Here is a 20,179-nt window from a genome sequence, read left to right on the forward strand (position 1 = left end):
TATTATTATTATTATTATTATTATTATTATTTGGACTGCAGGTATATCTAATTGCAGTACATGGCCAATGCTCACCACTAATTGACGATTATGAGTTCTAAAGAGTTCAAGCCTGTTTGTTTTTTATCTTCCACTTTTTATGCTTCAAATAGATTCGAGGAGGTTGAGGGAACATGACTGGCAAAAGGAAGTGGCTGAGACCCATATCTAGGCCAGCTCTTTTAACTCAACGTTTCTTAATCTTGGCAATGTTAAGATGTGGGGACTTCAACCCCCGGAATTCCCCAGCATCTTTGGGCAACATCCTTGACTACCTGTAGATGTATACCTCTACTTCCTACTTCCCTTCATCTACCTCAGTGATGGCGAAACTTTTAGAGACCAAGTGCCCAAACTGCAACCCAAAATCCACTTATTTATCGCCGGGTGCCAGGTGGGTGTGGCCCACTGGGTGGGCATGGCTGTGGTGGTCATGGCAGATTGGGTGGGTGTGGCCAAGGTGGGCATGGCCACCTCAATGTTGCTCGGGAGGGACACCTGTGGGGGGTGGGCAGGGTTGGGGGAGATCCAGGGGGCCTCTGGCAGGTGAGGCGGTAGGCAGGAGGCTCATCCTGTGGGGTGAGGCAAGGCAGGGTGGGGGTGCCATTGCCATGGGGCAAGGCAAGGGCCAGGACGGCTGCTGCCTGACACCATCGGCCCCCGCACACAGAGGCCAGTGAGCGCATGGGGGCCGACGGTGTCAGTCAGCAGCCACAGCCTGCTGGCCCCCCAACTGGCGCAGTCTGGGGCTCCGCAGCCCGTCGCCAGCAGTTCAAAGAAGCGGCCTCTGAGCTGGATGGCTGGCCGACAGCTGAGGAGGCGATGCAGTGGGTCGTGCCTGGGAAAAGGAGAGCATGCGAGGCCAGGAGGGACAGGACAGGGGGGAGGGAAACCAGCCATGCTGGGATGCATCCGACCACGTGGGACCTTGGCGAGTTAGCAGGCAGCTGGTTGAAGAAGGACAGTTGCCATCTCTGGGGCACGGTGCGCCAGAGAGAGGGTTCTGAGTGCTGCTTCTGGCACGCGTGCCATAGGTTCGCCACCACTGATCTACCTGATGGCACATCCTGATGGAGTACTGTACTGTACAGGTGCAGAAAAATGCTGTCTAAGACGCACTGCCCTTTCCTGACATTTGACAGCCGTTATGTCCCTCTGAGAAGACAGCTAATTCTCATCTTCTCACCACAATTGAGCCCAAAATTTCTGTTGTTAAGTGAGACATATCTCAAGTGAATTTTGCCCCATTTTAAGACCTCTCTTGCCGCAGTTGTTAAGTGAATCACTGCAGTTGATAAGGCAGCAACCCGGTTGTGAAGCGAATCTGGCTTCTCCATTGACTTTGCTTGTCAGCAGGTTGCAAAAGGGGGTGATCACATGGGGACGCCGGGACACAGCGACGGTCATAAGTATGAACCAGTTGCCAAGCAGCTGAATTTTGATCACATGATCATGGGGATGCTGCCAAGGTCCTGACTGTGAAAAATGGTCACACGTCTCATTTTTCAGTGCTGTTTTAACTTTGAATGGTCACTAAATGAATTGTTGTAAGTTGAGGATTACCTGTAGAGAGAGGCCAGACAAACATTCATCAATCATCAAGGAGAGAAGCAACCTAGAACTAAGGAGAAACTTCCTGACAGTTAGAACAATTAACCAATGGAACAACCTGCCTCCAGAAACGGTGAATGCTCCAACACTGGAAGTTTTTAAGAAGAGACTGGACAGCCGTTTGTCTGAAATGGTATAGGGTTTCCTGCCTGAGCAGGGGGTTGGACTAGATGACCTCCAAGGTCCCTTCCAACTTTTATTATTATTATTATTATTATTATTATTATTATTATTATTACTACTACTACTACTACTACTACTACTACTACTACTACTACTACTACTACTACTATTATTATTATTATTATTATTATTATTATTATTATTATTATTATTATTATTATTATTATTATTAATTTTACTTTGTTTCCAGATTCTCTGCTGGAACCTACTTAACAAGAACTGGGGAGGGGAAACTGAGGTTGAGAAACCTGGGGGGAGGGCAGGGTGAGGTATTCCTACTAGCAGACCTGGTGTATATTTTTTGGCCAAAGAAAGAAACACCCACGCTGGCTGAGACACACACACACACACACACACACACACACACACATATGCATGAGGAGATGGAGGTCAGAGACGGGACAATGACATAATCCATCTGAGATTCTTCTGCCAAATCTGATTAATCTCCTAGGCAGACGAATCCAGCCTTTCTCCCTCCAAGGATTTTTGCCATTAATAACCCAGAAGGTGGAAATTCCATTTGGCTGATCTGATTGCCTGAAATCCAGGAAGTCAACCAAGTGATGTCACTTGCTGTCCCCTTTGGTTAAGGGATAAGCCCTGGCATGTAAGAAAGTCTCTAGCAGCTGGTTTCTGTTGACATATGATGGCGAGTGTGGCAAAGGCGGTCTTGAAGACCCTTAGCCAGAAAGGGATTGCTGTAGAAGTTCAGAAGGAAAAGCCAGTTGCAGCAATAAGCCGCACCTGTTGGATTTCGGTCTGCCGTGTAAGCATAGGAGCCTGGTTGGGGAAGGTGTGTATGTATGTGTGTGTGGTGGGGAATGGCAACCCAACCTTCTATTTTTGCCGTATTCATGAAGTGCCAAGTCCGTTCCTCCCACCCGGAGGATTTAGTTGTTCTCACCTGGACGCTCTTGTGGCACCAGGAACCTCAGCGTCACCTGCTCATATTTGCTTGGCTGCAGGACGATTAAGCAGGCGGGCATCTCCTCCTCCTTTGGGGCCAGGCCAAGAAGAGTAAGTGCTTGCCCCCCCCCACCCCAGCTGCCCCATCCCTCCCGCCAGTGCCTCCTCCCATATACCCCATGGAGCTGGAATAAGACTCAGGAGTGGCAGCCCGCCCAGTTCTGTCAGCAGCTCCTCTTTCTTCAACTTCTGCAATTTCTATGCAAATAGTAACCTGATGCCAGGACGTGCGGAGAGGCCAGTAACTGGCAGCTGGTAAGGCACAACGCGGTCCGCAGTTATTTGCCCACTCGCCATCTCACTTCCCCAGCTCTGATGGCCCCTGGATTCTTTCCTGCTGAGAGGGTTTTTTTGCCCCCCCTTGCTTGTAAAAGTGGCATTTAAACTTTCCCTCATTGCGCCATCGTCCAGGAAGCCCCAGGTATACAGAGCGATGTGTGACAACAGCACCCCTGTCCCCTTTCGCGCGGGGGGGGGGGAGGAAGTGCCAAGATCTGAGTCTTGACACCATCCGTGGCAAGAGCATTCCTTCCTGGAAATACTTGGACCACAACAGTGGTAGGGTTTCGGCTGGAGGCTCGGATTTGAGATGGCTCAAAATTCAAGACTGGAAGATCTAGTGGATTGGGTGGCTTTAACGGTGAGCAGAAATCCAACAGGGTCCTCCCTGGCTGCAGCTGTGACAACAGAAAAACCTTTTGCTTGTGGGGTCCTTGGTGGCCACTAAGCTTGCTTGTTTTCTTGCAGACCAAATTTCGTTACCAAATTAAGTAACATCATCAGTGCTGGTTGGGTAGGGGGTTTGCTCTCTCTGCCTCTTCCTACTAGTGCTTGATAATGTGATGTAGTTTGGTGATGAAACGTCTACAAGAAAACGACCAAGCTCAGAGGACACCAAAGACCCCACCGTTCAACCCTGAGCTACAGATATGCTCTTCTAAAGCTTTGCCTGTTGGAGTTCTGCCTGTCGGGTGCCACTCGGCATGGATTGCAGCTAGGAATTATTTGTATTTTTTATTTATTTGTTTATTGAATTCATTTGCCACCCACCTCATAGCGAACAGTCCTGGGTGGAGAGTTGGTCCCACTGTGGAGTTAACACTGGAGGCTGATCTTCCACTCAGGACCCAATTCCGAGAAATGAATCGCCCGCTTTGACAGATAGCGAGCAATCTGCCCATCCTCAGTTCACGATGAACAGGCTTGGCGCCCTGCCAGTTTCACAGCCTTCCGAGGCAGCCACCCATTTCCCCTCCGCTTCCTCTTCTTATCCTTTCTCCAGTCTGCCCCATCTGTTGGCAGTTGTGGCTGAGGAGACTTGGCCAAAGCAATGCCTGCCATGATCTGTGGCAGCCTGGAAAGGGTGTCAGAAGCCTTAATAATAACAGTAATAAAGTTGGAAGGGACCTTGGAGGTCATCAAGTCCAACCCCCTGCTCAGGCAGGAAACCCTACACCATTTCGGACAAATGGCTGTCCAGTCTCTTCTTGAAAACTTCCAGTGTTGGAGCATTCACCGCTTCTGGAGGCCGGGTGTTCCACTGGTTAATTGTTCTAACTGTCAGGAAGTTTCTCCTTAGTTCTAGGTTGCTTCTCTCCTTGATTTGTTTCCACCCGTTGCTTCTTGTCCTGACTTCAGGCACCTTGGGGAATAGCTTGACTCCCTCTTCTTTGTGGCAGCCCCTGAGATATTAGCGGGGTGGAAATGGGTAGCCACTTCTTCTCCCAGGCTATGTGTCTAGTCCAGTGTTTCTCAAACCTGGTGACTTTAAGATGTGTGGACTTCAACTCCCAGAATTAACCAGGATGGGGAATTCTGGGGGTTGAAGTCCACACATCTTAAAAGTGGCCAACTTTGAGATATGCTGGACTAGAGACATAAGGTAAGAAAAAAAGGCAATACGAAAGGCTAGGAAGGGTCGCCCTGAGCATTTAGGTCTGGAGCATCCGAAGCCAGATCCTGCCTAAGATAACCCAATCTCACTAAAGCAACCTGCAGCATCCTGTCTGTTTGACAGCTCGTAGCTCTCTGGAGGTGAAGAGAAAAAAAATCTGCCCTACGAGCTTCCAAACATTGTCGTGCATGTCTTTCCTTTCTTTCTCACCTGTCCAGGAAATTCAACAGCTTTCACTAGCAGCCCCACCCTTTCTCACACGCCTTGGCATCTCTGCCGGCACCCCCCTGCTTCTGTTTTTAGGAGCTAGAAGGAAGAATGAGGCTATTTTACCCCCCTTTTCTGTTGTGGGAGTGTTTGCTACCAAGGGGAGGGACCAAGGGCTGGGAAATTTCAGAGGGGATAACACCTTGGGGACTGTCTATAAAGAGCTGACTCTTGGAAACTCATGTACCAACCACGAGCTGCCATCTCCAGCAAAGGGAGCTCTGGATCTGAAGAGAAGGGGGCAGGAAGAGGACAGAGAGGGGGAGAAAAGGCACCTGAGCATCTTTCACTCAGAAAAGTTTTTTTTGGGGGGGGGGAAAGAAGAGATACCTTCATCCACCATTAGGGGGTGACAGATAGGAGCTGGTCTTCCCAAGGGATACAAAAACGGTTGGCCAACTTTTCTCGCAAAGCTAGTCATGAATCCAGGTTTGGGTAAGTCTTCAGGATGGGTCAGTCTGAGGCTGACAAATCTGTGGGGGTTGAGAATTCTTTGGGGGAGCGGGTGGAAAACTTTGAGGAATGTTGTGACCCTGCTGTTTGGGATGGGCACACTTGGAATACTGCATCCGGTTTTGATCACCACGATGTAAAAAAGATGTTGAGACTCTAGAAAGAGTACAGAGAAGAGCAACAAAGATGGTTAGGGGACTGGAAGCTAAAGCATATAAGGAACGGCTGATGGAATTGGGTATGTCTAGTTTAACGAAGAGAAGGACATGATAGCAGTGTTCCAAAATCTCAGGGGCTGCCCCAAAGAAGAGGGAGTCAAGCTATTCTCCAAAGCACCTGAAGGCAGGACAAGGAGCAACGGGTGGAAATTAATCAAGGAGAGAACCAATCTAGAACTAAGGATGAATTTCTGGATGGTTAGAACAATTAACCAGTGGAACAACTTGCCTCCAGACGTTGTGGTGCTCCAACACTGGAGGTTTTCAAAGCAGGCATTATTTGGACACAATTTGTCTGAAGTGGTATAGGGTTTCCTGTTTGAGCAAAGGGTTGGACTAGTCCAGGGATCCCCAATCTTGGTAACTTTAAGACCTGAGGACTTCAGCTCCCAGAATTCCCCAGCCAGCCACGCTGGCTGGGGAATTCTGGGAGCTGAAGTCTTCAGGTCTTAAAGTTGCCAAGATTGGGGACTCCTGGACTAGTTGACCTCTAAGGTCCCTTTCAACTCTGCTATTCTGTTATTCCTTCTTTCTATTGTCACTGGTTCATTGGTCTTCTCTGAGCACCTTCCTTGGTCTTTATGATCTCCTTCTGGGTAGTCATCAAGATGAGTCTTACCGAAGAGGGCAAACACAAGGGTGGCAATGGCTCATCCAGGAAAGGGAACCATTCAATGGTGAAAAAAGCAAGGTTCTACATTTAGGCAAGAAAAACCAAATGCACAGGTATAGTATAGGGGGTACCTTGCTCAATAGTAGTAACTGTGAGAGGGACCTCGGAGTCCTAGTGGACAATAACCTAAATATGAGCCAGCAGTGTGCTGCAGCTGCCAAAAAGGCCAACACAGTGCTGGGCTGCATTAACAGAGGGATAGAATCAAGATCACGTGAAGTGTTAATACCACTTTACAATGCCTTGGTAAGGCCACGCTTGGAACACTGCATCCAGTTTTGGTCACCACGATGTAAAAAAGATGTTGAGATTCTAGAAAGAGTACAGAGAAGAGCAACAAAGATGATTAGGGGACTGGAGGCTATAAAGCATATAAGGAACGGCTGCTGGAATTGGGTATGTCTAGTTTAACGAAGAGAAGGACGAGGGGGGACATGATAGCAGTGTTCCAATATCTCAGGGGCTGGAAGTTTTTAAGAAGAGACTGGACAGCCATTTGTCCTAAATGGTATAGGGTTTCCTGCCTGAGCAGGGGGTTGGACTAGATGACCTTCAAGGTCCCTTCCAACTTTATTATTATTATTATTATTATTATTATTATTATTATTATTATTATTATTATTATTATTATTATTATTATTATTATTATTTGAAGGTCCACCAAACCTGATGCAATCTCAAGAGGTTTTTTTTTTCTCTTTTTCTTTTTTCCCCAGTTACAAGCCTCTGCCTAATTTGTGCAAGCCTGGTCCATGTTGTTTCTCCTGAAAAGGATTGTCCTGTTAAGACTGTCATCCAGCAAACCTTCAACTTGGCTTCTCATCTGAAAGGCAATAGTTCCATCCTCCTTGAGACCTATGTAAGTCATTTATCCTGAAAGATCTGGAGATCTTGAGCAGGTTGTACAGATTTTGCATTGGGGCTCTGCAAACGTTTTTGGGGGAATCCCAAACTTTCCTTGAAGTTGCTTCTGTCCTCAGGGTACCAAGAGAGATCACCCATCAGAACAAGGAAGCATTGTCTGGTGTTAAATAGGTCAGGGCTTTTCAACCTTTTCACCCATTGTACCACTTTTAGGATATGGCAATATCTGAGTCCCACCAGTCGCCTAGCAAGGTGTCAAAAACTTGATGACCAAAAAAAAAAAAAGGAAAAAAGTGATAAAGAACAGGTAGTCCTTGACTTACAACAGTTCACTTAGTGACTGTTTGAAGTTACAATGGCACTGAAAAAAGTGCCCCCCAAGCCACAGCTGAGCAAGACACCTGCCTGCCCACCCGGGGGCACTCTTCCTCCTGTCTGAGGTTTCCATTGTTGTGAGCATTTCTGTTGAGGATTGGCAGAAGGGGTGGGGTGGGGGGGTATTTGGTTTTTATTCCCCCCGTCTGCTGGGTGGTTGCAGCAGGTTTTGGTCACTTCACATGACCCTGGGACACTGTGACCGTCATAAATATGAATCAGTTGCCAAGCATCTGAATGTAAATCAGAAGACCCTGGAGATGCTGCAACATTCCAGCTGATCGGCACTTCTTCTGGGCTCAGCAGAAGCTCCAGGATCAGTGCTGCTTTCCAGCTGATTGGTGCTTCTTCAGGGCTCAGCAGAAGCGCCAGGATCAACGCCGAGCTCCAGCTGGAGCCTGGGACTGATCCTGGCGCTTCCGCTGAGCCCTGACAGCCCTGCAGCTCCAGCCATCTCTCGCTCAGGCTTGTGCGGTGCTGCCACCGGTTCAGCTCATTCCCCTCCCCCGCTACCACTTTTCTAGGATGGTCGCGTACCACCTGCCAGGTGCCAATGTACCACAGGTGGTACCCGTACCACTGGTTGAAAAGCCCTGAAATAGGTGACATTCTCAATTTCTGCTAGGTCCAAGAGAGTAGAACAGCCCCCTTACCTGTAGGTACTAAGTGTGCCCACCGTGAATGTTATGGTGAATTCTCTGAGTTATATCCTGCAAAATTCCTTAATAAGGAAGATGAGAACATTTGAAAAGTCACTGCTCAGCCATGATCGTTAAACAAACGTTTTTAAAAAGACCATTCTCCCCCAGTCCCATTCTGCTGTAATAAAAGAGCAGAATTATCCAAATAAAATTTCCTATCATATATTTTTACTCCCTATTATTTTAATTTACTTGTCCATTTATAAACCACTTCAAGTCGAGGCAATTCTAACGAGTGTTCAGAAGCCATAACTGTAGGCAATACAATAAAATGCAATAATACACTTTTTTTAAAAAACACAGTGCATAATTTAGAAAGTTTAGAAAAATGCATGTTCCTGGCGTCAGCAGGTTCTATGGCATCAAAGTCCCAAAGGCCATCCAGAGCAGCAAAATTGGAGCTTCAATACGTCAGGAGACCTTCTTTATCATAGGGGCCAGATGTCCCTATAAAGCAGGGGTAGTCAACCTTGGCTCTTTTATGACTCGTGGACTTCAATTCCCAGAATTCCTGAGCCAGCATAGCTGGCTCAGGAATTCTGGGAATTGAAGTCCACGAGTCATAAAAGAGCCAAGGTTGACTACCCCTGCTATAAAGAATGCCTGCTTTTGGACCCTTCCCATTGAAGCTCTTGATGGCAAAGGATCTTCAATTGGCATTCTGTAGTCCCTCAGACTGAATAGACAGAATTCTAGAGGATGGTCTGGAAGATACCAAGACCGTGAACCAGATGTACTGTAGCTTTATGGATGATAATCAGGCTCTTCGCTTAAAATTGGAAACATCTTCGTGATTGCCTGGTTCTTGTAGCATGACCTAACAAGAGTGTTCAGTATGCAAATGGATCATTGCATTTTGCACCTATAGATTGATAGGCAGTCTTCAAAGACAGCCCCATGTGAAGCAAATTGTGGTAATCTATATAGCAGCGGTGGCGAGCCTATGGCCCGTGTGCCAGAGGCGGCACTCGGAGCCCTCTCTGTGGGCACACGTGCCGCTGCCCCAGCCTTGCCTCCCCCCGCGACCCCCTCCTCACCAGCAGCCCCCCTGGAGAAGAGTCACCCCCAAGTGTGGCTCACGCAGAGCAGGGCAGCCAAGGACATGGCAGCCAGGCAGCGTAGACAAGACTCTGCCCTCATGCCCCATCGTGCACAGTTGAGGCTGTGGGGCGCGGGCAGAGGGCGTGGCCGCCATGGCGCTGCTGGGCTGCCTGGGCGATCTGCAGCGGGCCCTGGAGGTGGTGAGTGGCCCTGTGGGCAGGTGGGGTGGGGGCGGGGCAGGGGTGGAGCAGGGGCGGGGTCAGTTTTTGGGCACTCAGTCTCTAAAAGGTTCGCCATCACTGCTATATAGGAAATGACAAGTATGCCCCCATTCCAGATAAGGTCATAATAAATGTATTAGCTTAAGCTGAGCAAATGTCCTTCCAGCAGGAGTGCTGAGGCCACAAGGACCTTTGGATTCCAGGCCTCTTCTCCAAGGGTACGTTGAGAGTTCAGGATGGTATAACCCAGATTTAGCAGGTTTCTGAATAAATATCCACCTCGTCTTGCTTGGAATGAATCAAAACCTACCCATTCAGATCCTGACGGTCTCCAAATTTTGGGTCAGGGCTTCTTCCACATCCTTCTTTTGAGCCAGGATGGAGATTTATAATTGGGTATAATTTGAAGACTGGTGATACCTCACTTCAAATTAGTAGTTGCTATTTCCCAGTGGTTGTTAAATAAGAGCGAGGAGATGAATGAACCCTGAGGAGCACTTAAGTGGGTGACCTCTTCCTGACAACTAACTCAAACCTTTCACTTAGGAAGGATGGAACCATTGTGAAATGGCAACTTTGAGACCCAACCTTCATAGGTGGTCCAGGAGCACATTGTAATCAACAGTACCAAAAGCCACTGAGAGGTCTAGAAGACAAGGATGATCACGAGCCTCCCATCTAAGCTAGTTTCTCAATCTTAGCAATTTAGGGTTGTCTGCACTTCAGCTCTCAGAATTCCTCAACCAGGCTGTTCTCTAGGCATCTTAAAGTTGCTAAGTTTGAGGAACACTGATTTTAAGCTTTGTCACAAGTCATCCATGAGGCTAAGCAATATATTTTCAATCCTGTGTCCAGGTTGAGTAATATAGGCTGTGCGTGTCTAGATAATCCATGTGTTGCAGTACTTGACTCTCATTATCTGGGGCCCTACCACCATCCCCACTAAGGAGAAGTTGGATGCACTGTTTCTTCCATCTTTCTTTTTATCAGGAAAAAAAAGAGGAGATACTAGCTCTAGCATGCATTTTGATTGATAGCAGAAGAAGCCGTTAGGTCAAAGTGTTCCACAAAAAGCAACAATCCTTCTATAATTGCACAATATGTACATCTTTGTCAGGAAATAGCTCTAAGGAAGGGACTGACCCAGTAGTGGTGGCGATCACGCAACTATTCATGCCCTGTTGAACTACAATTTACACTACAATCCAGTGGGCAGATAGAAATTATAGTTCAGCTGAAGTGGCCTTCTGTAATCCGGCATTCTCCAGCCTTGGGTGTGAACATCAGTTCCTGAAAATTCAGGAAATTGAAATCGCACCTCTGGAGGGTTTGTGTCTGACCACAGTGATGCCGAAATCATGAAATGCGTCTTGTGACATCACGAAGCAGGCGGCATTCTTTTGTAGTGGTGCCCAAGTGTCACACAAAGGGATAGACCTTGCGTTGTAAGATATGTTTTCTGCTCACCTACGTGCCCTTGGAGAAGGCTACGTTGGAGGGCCACCAGATCCCTCAGCTGCTTAAAGCTGGTCACCAGCCAGCCCCTACCTCCTTCCAGAGTGTCAGTAGGAAATGCAGGACCGATCTTGCCCTATGCCAAAAAATACTACGGCTGCGGGCAAAGTGCCCGTCTCCAGATGACAGAATCAAGCGAATGAATATGGTCCTGGACTTACGGCCAGCGTTGAGCCCAAAATTTCTCTCGCTAAGGGGAGGCGGTTGTTAAGTAGCTTTGGCCCTGTTTTATGACCTTTCTTGCTACAGTTTGTTAAGTGAATCACTGCAGTTGTTAAGTTAGTAACCTGGTTGTTAAGTGAATCTGGCTTCCCTGTTGTCTTTGCTCGTCAGAAGGTCGCCAACGGTGAACACATGACCCCAGGGCACTGCGACCGTCATAAATATGAGTCAGTTGCCAAGTGTCTTAATTTTGATCAAATGACCGTGGCGTTGCTACAAGGGTCACACGTGTGAAAACTTGCCATGTTACTTTTTTTCAGCGCTGTTATAACATTGAACAGTTACTAGATGGGTGGTGGTAAGTCAAGGACTACTACCTGTAGGAGAAACCCCTGTAAGAGAAGGCAGAATCCCTGTACCATGGTGCCTTGGTAGAATCCAGAGTCAATTTGTTATTGCCATCAGAACCAGACGAGAAAAGCTGGTTATTAGCCTACTGTTCTTGTCAGTGTGTTTTGGCTCTGCAACACGATCGGGGAGGGGGGAAAAGGGGGGGAGAAGAAGAGAAACCCGTTCCCCTTCCAACCTGCCACCCGTTCAATTTGGCATTATTTTCATCCTGCAGAGAGTGGCTGGGTGCCCAAGTATTTCCCATGCCTCACTCCTTCAAGCTGCCCAGGCCTCAGATGCCAGACGGAGTAGGTCATTGCAACCTTACAACCTAGGGCCAGGCAGACGGCCAAGATGCCTGCAGTGCCCATGAAAAGGATTGCTCAAGGTGGAACTGTGGTTGAGTGGTTTGGGAAACAAGCAGAGGTCTGTTTCTGGGGGAGGAGGGGGGGCTTCAGCCCTCCCTGCGAGGAATTCCTAAGGGATGAAGAGGCTGGGGTTGGATGGATAGCCCCTCCCCAACGTTACTGAGAGGTGACAAAGCAGGCATCCACATCCTGATAGCTCACTTACAAATAGTTAAACTTTTGGAAATCCCATCTTAAAATAGACTCCAGGAAGGGAGGGTAGATTTTGGTCATTTTCTCGGTAGCTTTCATAGACTTCAGTCTATTAAGTGTTTCAGCCAATACAAAGTGAGCTTAAGGCAGCGGTTCTCAACCTATGGGTCGCGACCCCATTTGGGGTCAATCGACCATTTCACGGGGGTCGCCAAGCAAGGCTGTCCACCATTTTTTCCCCCTTTTCCGGCAGGTGCCTTACCTCCCTTGAGCTGGGCCAGCTAGTGGTCGGCCTGCTCCGTCTCTGCCGCTTGCCAGCTACGCCTCGGCCGGCGCAGGGGGCAGAACCACGCATGCGCGGTGCTCCCGGGTAGGGAAAGTCCTCGACTTATGACCGGTTGGGTAGTCCTCGACTTACGACCGGTTTAGTCCTTGACTTACGACCGGTTTAGTCCTAGACTTACGACCGGTTGGGGGGTCGCGGCATTAAAAAGGTTGAGAACCACTGGCTTAAGGGTTCCTGGGGGGTCTTTGAGTAGCCAACCAACTTGTATTGGCTTAGCTTCAACAAGGTGGCTGTATTGTGCATCCTGGAATCATAGAAACTGACAAAAGACACCCCCACCCCCAGAAGACACCCCCAAGAACTCATGGTAAAACCGAGTGCCCTGGTTCTAGTTCATTCTCTGCTTCTCCCCCCTGATCGGTTCCATCACCATTTTGTTCCCACTGATATTGTTTATTTTTTAAAATTAGATTTTTACTCTGCATTTTGGTGAGGCGCTCAAGGCGACGGACCCAGCTCTCTCTCTCTCAGGAGCATCTCTTTTGCTCCACAGCCACAACAGAGTGAATAGGCTGAACATAGAGAAGGAGACCAGCTCAAAGTCGCCCTATGAGCATCCACAACTGAGAACTGATTAAAATCACTCTCTTCCTATGTCAATCCAATACTTTAACCAACACACCAAAGGAGAGGGTTCTCCTTAAGGTTTATTTTTCTGGAGATTTTTGCTCTATTTCTAGAAAACTTTGAGTTTTCTAATAATTTCAGCCAATATTCCCTTTAGGGGCATGGAGTAGACCAGTGATGGCTAACCTTTTAGAGACCGAGTGCCCAAACTGCAACCCAAAACCCACTTATGCATCATCGGGTGCCAGGTGGGTGTGGCCCATTGGCTGGGTGTGGCCCATTGGGTGGGCATGGCTGCGGTGGTAAGGGCAGACTGGGTGGGACTAAAAAGTTCAATCAATCAATTCCAACTTTGCAAGATCTTTTTTTTTCCGCGAGAAGTTGAAATTGACTGAACCTTTTTTTTTGGGGTACATGGTAGCGGAGGCCTAAAGTGAAAAGGTTTTATAAAACCCAGCTGAAGGCCTAGGACTGGGGTGACGGCGCGCGTGCCCACAGAGAGGGCTCTGAGTGCTGCCTCTGGCACCCGTGTCATAGGTTCACCACCACTGGAGTAGACCATTTGGGGTCTTCAAGGACTGGAGATTACTGTTATCTTTGTCCTCTCTGTATACAAATAGTCCTCAAATTACAACAGTTCATTTAGGGACTGAAGTTACAACTGCACTGAAAAAGTGACCTTGTGACCGTTTCTCACACTTACAACCTTTGCAGTGTCCCCATGGTCAGGGGATCAACATTCAGATGCTTGGCAGCTGGTTCATATTTATGACGGTTGCAGCATCATGTGATCGCCTCTTGTGAGCTTCTGACAAGCAACGTCCTTGGGGGAATCCAGATTCACTTAACAACTGTGGCAAGAAAGGTCATAAGTGGGGCAAAGTTCACTTAACAAGTGTCTCACTTGTTAGTCACAGACATTTTGGATTTGATTGTGTCGTTAAATTTAGGACTACCTGTATGTTTGTATCTCACTGGGTTCCATGCCACAAACTCTATTGTTCTGATGCCCATTTGACACTATGGCTACATACATTAAAGGGGAGACAGTTAGGGACTAGCTGGATGGAATTAGGACTAGCATTAATGTTAGACTATGGCAGGGCTCCTCAAACTTGGCCACTTTAAGACTTGAGGACATCAACTCCCAGAATTCCCCAGCCAGCCACGCTGGCCAAGTTTGAGGACCCCTGGACTATGGAGATAGTCCTCAGAAGAGCCCAAGCCATAACCAAGAAAATAACCTCTTCTGGTGGCAGCAGTGAGAAGGATGTGAGAAAGATCTCTCTCCTGTAGTTGCTTTAAAAGCTCCTGTTTTGAAGATCTGGTTACCTGCAGCTCCATTTCTGGAGCTGAGATGGACAATCTGATGCTTTAAAGCAGTGGTCTACAACCTTTGTGGCTTGGCTCAGGAGGGGGGGGACAGGGAACTGGGCCGTGCAGGAACTGGACTGCGCAAGAACTGGGCCATGCAAGGCAGAAGGGTACACGCACACATGTGTGGGCAGCTCAACGAACGCAAGCAGTGGGCCAGCGCATGCACATATGCGGCGTGTGCATGCCGGCCCACCACTGGTGTGAGTTGAGCTGCGTGTGCGCGCATGCACCAGCCTGCCACTTGCGCAGGTTGGTTTTGAATAAGCTACAGCCTGGTAGGTGGGCTGTGGACCCCTCCTCTAAAGTTCTCATTCCAAATGCTGTCTGCAAAAGCTCTTGAGACCTTAAATAGAACTATTTGTCCTGTTCCTCAGCCTACTGGTCAGGTGAGAGTAAGAGAAAGACCATAAGGTGCTCCGTTCAGTGCTTTCCCCAGCTCTGCCCACCATGAAAGAAAGATAGTTGCCCAGCAGAGTTGACTTGACAATGGAGTTAAATGTGTGATGCTGTCAACTCAATCTTGTGTATCGTGCTCACTTTACGTTTTCTCTTGATATCTGTATCTTTCTGTTTTCCCTCAGCTGAGACATCAAGGTAGTCCATTTACGGATAAAGATTTCCATGTCCAAGGACTAAGTTATGATGGAGTCCCTGCGGCAGCCATTTCTTTCCTGGAATGGCGACTCCTCAGTGACCTTGACCGTCTGGACAAGAATTACAAAGCTTATAGCATTATCTCAGAATTCTTGCAGCTGGTCTGGGATGATCAATTTGAACTCAACCCCACCGAAGATGGCCTTCTAAACATGCTGAAAGATACCCGGCTGCAGGTCCAGGGCCTTGTTAACAACTTGACCATCATCATATCTGCCTTGAGGGCCCCACCCTCGCCTGTTACTGACCCTCTCACATTGGATGCCATTAAAACAAACACCTTTGAGAAAAAAGTTCGGGGATACGTGGTGTGTTCCACATACAAGCAATGGATTGATCGGACTGTACGAGACTTCAATCTTCTTGTGAAGAAATACCCTTTTTAAGATTTATTCAAAGTGTTTTGGGAGGGGAAGATAACTCTTACACCCCACTGTTTTTTACACCCCACTGCTGATTTCTCAGGGAATTTAGGTGTAGGCAGAAGACAAGTACACCGTAGTGTGATAAATCTGGGAACTTTCTTGCTAAATTAACCCAGACTTCTGTTCTGGAAAATCCCAGTTTTCAAGCCTTCAGAAGAAACCAAGAATGCTCTGAGCTGATTGGCTGCCTCGCTTGGCTGTGCATGGTGCTGATTGGCTCTCTTGTAATGTTGCCAACAGTCAGTTCCGGAGCATAAGTGAAGGCAGGAAGCCAGTTGTGACCTTGGAGTTCTTTTGATTTGATGAGGTTTAGAGATGTCTCTTGCATCTGTGCAGTGGTGCTCGACTGAAGCCCTGTATTTTTCAATGGTAAACACATATTTTAATTCAGCAGAGATCAGGGATTTCCAAGGGCTTTTCATTATGAGCATTGCCAGCCTTCTGTAGGGCAAGGATGTTCAAAGGTGTTGGGGACTCCAGTTCCCTGGGTTCTCCCTAATGTGGCATTATGGACCCATTTTGGCAGCTCTCTGGATTTACCGATACAGTTAGTCCTTGAATTACAACAGGGGTGTCAAACTCAATTTTATTGAGGGCCGCATTAGCATTGCGGTTGCCCATGGGGGGCTGGCTGGGTGTGGCCAGGGTGGGTGTGGCCTACTGGGTGGGCATGGCCAGCTCTACATCGTTCACGTCAAGGGTGCCTGTGGGGGCCTGGGCAGGAGTGGGACAGATCTGAGGGTCTCTGGCAGAAGGGGGTGGGATCAGGGCAAGTGCCAAGGCATGGTGCATTTCTTCATTCCTCACAAAGAGTGACACCTCCCCAGCTTGCACCCAGGGGGCTGGGCTGACACAGCAGGAGCTGGTTCCTCGCTGTTTCCAGACGACCTTGTGGAGCTAAGACTGAATGCGTTTCAGCATGGATGGCCACCACAAAATTGTACATTGGGTCCCGGCCGGCCTGCGCCAGGGCCAAGGCAGAGGGGGCTGTTCCCTCACTGTTTCCAGGATGGCTTCGCGGGCCACATGAAACCACTTCGCGGGCCGCATTCGGCCCCCGGGCCTTGTGTTTGACATGTCTGAATTACGACCACAATTGAGCCCAAAATTTATGTTGCTAAGCGAGACATTTGTTACATGAGTTTTGCCCCATTTTATGACCTTTCTTGCCAGATTTGTAATCACTGTTACAAATTAGAACAGTTAGAAATACGGTTGTTAAGTGAAGCTGGCTTCTCCATTGACTTTGTTTGTCAGAATGTCACAAAAAGGTGATCACAGTGACCCTGGGACACTGCAACCGTCATAAATATGAACCAGTTGCTAAGCACCTGAATTCTGATCATATGATCATGGGGATGCTGCAATAGTTGTTAAGCGTGTAACGCCGTCCTAAATATAAGTCAGTTGTCAAGCATCCAAATATAAATCACATGATCATAGGGACTGCAATGGTCATACGTGTGAAAAATGGTCATAAGTCACTTTTTTCAGTGCTGTTCTAACTTCAAACGGTCACTAAATGAACGGTTGTAAGTTGAGGACTACTTGTACTTACATGTAGTCCTCAACTTTATGACCATAATGGAACATGCCCGTTATGGTTGCAAGTCGTGACCCACATGATTGACTTGATTTTGTGACCTATTTTGTGGAATTCATGAAATGAATGCTACGGTTGTTAAGCCAACCAGTTGTTTGATATGGGCCAGTTTTGCCAAAAATGCTGGGTTTGGGCAAAAATGTTATAAAACTTGTCTGTACAATTCTGCAAATGGCTATAAATAGGGGTTGATTGCTGAGCACCTCCAATGTGATCATGTGGCCACAGAGGAGAGATTGACACCAGCATTTCAGAACCACGTTGTAAGTATCTCCAGGGAGATCTGTCATGACTTTGAACGGTTGCTAAGCAATTGGTCATAAATCGAGGACTACCTGTATTCTCTGGTTTGTGGCAAATGGGTAACACAGTCTTTCAGATCTCTCTTATGAGCAGAAAATTCCTATTGACATTTTAAGAAGTTGTTTTCAAACTCTTTGGATGGATAGCAGGGAGAGAGGCTGAGTCTTATTGCTAGCCAAGTTGGCATCTGAGGTTACAGTGATGCCAGGCTTTGCTGGGTGCCCACATGGACAGGGATGAAGAAATAACACTAACACAAATGCACGGGGCAGGAGTCAGACCATGTGCTGACAGACCAGATGGAATGCTAATTCCATTTGCTAAATCCTGAGATCAGCAATTTTCAGTGGGTTGTAAAAGAATTTGATCATACTGTGTGAATTTCCTTTGCCTTCTCTTTCCCTACTTCAATTCCTTTTGTGTAGGGGGGTGCCACAAGAGGAGGGATCCCAAAAGTCAAGATGGTGGCCTCTACCGTGTGATCAGAGCCCCACCCTGCCCCTTTGCATGTAAAACATGTTTGAAAAAAGGGGGTGGGACTTAAATCATGTCATTGTGGCTGCCATCTTGACTTTTTTGACCTTTGGGTAGGTCTATGGTCTATGCTATGGATCTTCTCTAGCCGTTCTGGGAGTCCTGTTTGGGGTAAAATGCTAAGACTGCTACACTAATAATAATAATAATAATAATAATTTATATCAGAGAGATATTTAGATGCATTATTTATATAGTATTTAATGAAAGACCATGGAAGGAGATTTTTGTCTTTACTTAAGTCTTACTTAAGTCTTTCCTTAGTCTAAGATGTTTTGGTGTTTTGGAGAACAGTTACCGCGAGCTAAAACTGCTCCAAAACAAAAAACAAAAAACAGTACAATATGGGCCAGTTTTGGCAAAAATGCTATAAAACTTGACCATACAATTCTGCAAATGGTGTGTGTGATTTTTAAAAAAAGGATGAAAAAATAATGGCAAAATAAATGGTAAAATGAAGATGGTACAAAAAACATGCTTTATATAATAATGGAGTTCAATCATTTGATGTTTGTAGCTATAGTTACTGATACCGGATAAGCCTCTTTTGCTTGTTTCAGAGTTGATATGGATTTTATACAAATGTGTAAGGACTGAATTCTCCAGAGCAATTTATGCACAGACTTGCTACCTGGTTTTTCTACATTTTAAGACTTTCGCATTTGTAGAGATGAATTGATGTCATGAAACAGCATTTTTAAATAACTTAAACAAATAAAATATTCTATTTTTGATACCTCTGTGTCTCCTGCGGAATCTCCTGGTGTTTGTTTACTACATTTGTACACAAAATTTTATTTTGTATAATAAAAATTCACATCTTAAAATGCATGTTGAGCCTTTCTTGGGAGAAGGTTTGGGCAAACTGAGGTAATAATAATAATAATAATAATAATAATAATAATAATAATAATAATAATAATAATAATATATTAATAAAATAATAATAATAATAATAATAATAATAATAATAATAATAATAATAATAATAATAATAATAATAATAATAATAATAATAATAATAATAATAATAATAATAAAGTTGGAAGGGACCTTGGAGGTCATTGAGTCCAACCCCCTGCTCAGGCAGAAACCCTACATCATTTCAGACAAATGGCTGTCCAGTCTCTTCTTAAAAACTTCCAGTGTTGGAGCATTCACCGCTTCTGGAGGCAGGTTGTTCCATTGGTTAATTGTTCTAACTGTCAGGAAGTTTCTCCTTAGTTCTAGGTTGCTTCTCTCCTTGATCAGTTTCCACCCGTTGCTTCTCGTCCTGCCTTCAGGCACCTTGGAGAATAGCTTGACTCCCTCTTCTTTGTGGCAGCCCCTGAGATATTGGAACACTGCTATCATGTCCCCCCTCATCCTTCTCTTCATTAAACTAGACATACCCAATTCCAGCAACCGTTCCTTATATGCTTTAGCCTCCAGTCCCCTAATCATCTTTGTTGCTCTTCTCTGTACTCTTTCTAGAGTGTCAGCATCTTTTTTACATCGTGGTGGACAAAACTGGATGCAGTATTCCAAGTTAAGGAGAATAATATTGTGGGGACAATCACATCTGGGCTGTAAGTATCCGGATTCCCACTAGGTGGCAGCCAAAACTTAGGTTTTTTTATCATTTTGCTGCCATCTAGAGTTAGTTGGATTTTTGCACCCTAATTTTGTATCCTATTTTTTTTCTTTCTAATGCAATTAGGGCAGTGGTGGCGAACCTATAGCACACGTGCCAGAGGCGGCACTCGGAGCCCTCTCTGTGGGCACAAACACTGTCGCCCCAGCCCTGCCTCCTCCCACGGCCCCCTCACCAGCAGCCCTCCGGAGGAGAGTTGCCCCCAGGCACAGCCCACACAATGCTGCGCAGCCAAGGACCTGGTAGCTGGGCAGCAGGGACAAGACTCCGCCCTTGCGCCCCGTCACGCGCAGATGCTGCTGCAGGGCACGGGCGGAGGGCGTGGCAACCATGGTGCTGCTGGGCTGCCTGGGTAATCTGTGGCGGGCCGTGGAGGTGGTGAGTGGTCCAGCGGGCACGGCGGAGCGGGGACAGGGGTGGGGGGGGGTTGGGCACTCGGTCTCTAAAAGGTTCGCCATCACTGAATTAGGGTCTGTTTGTTTTGGATCAACCAAGTGTTGATCCCTTTGGTTGGAATTGACCAACCAGCTTGTTGCCTGAGCTTTACATCTTGGGCTGAGAGAGAGTGGCCCAAAATTGCCTGGTCAGTTTCCATGCCTAA

General features: G+C 47.0%; 1 protein-coding gene across 1 annotated transcript; it reads left to right on the plus strand.

The window, feature by feature from the left end:
• The first annotated feature begins 5,382 nt into the window (after window positions 1-5,382).
• LOC114922776 (cardiotrophin-2-like) lies at window positions 5,383-15,466 on the plus strand. The gene is made up of 3 exons (XM_029284709.1): window positions 5,383-5,398; window positions 7,024-7,166; window positions 15,008-15,466. Exons 1-3 carry the CDS (start codon window positions 5,383-5,385, stop codon window positions 15,464-15,466), a joined length of 618 nt encoding a protein of 205 aa, XP_029140542.1.
• Window positions 15,467-20,179: the final 4,713 nt, after the last annotated feature.

The sequence above is a fragment of the Protobothrops mucrosquamatus genome, unplaced genomic scaffold (assembly GCF_001527695.2).
Source record: "Protobothrops mucrosquamatus isolate PMUCROS unplaced genomic scaffold, P.Mucros_1.0 scaffold859, whole genome shotgun sequence".
Taxonomy (NCBI): Eukaryota; Metazoa; Chordata; class Lepidosauria; order Squamata; family Viperidae; genus Protobothrops; species Protobothrops mucrosquamatus.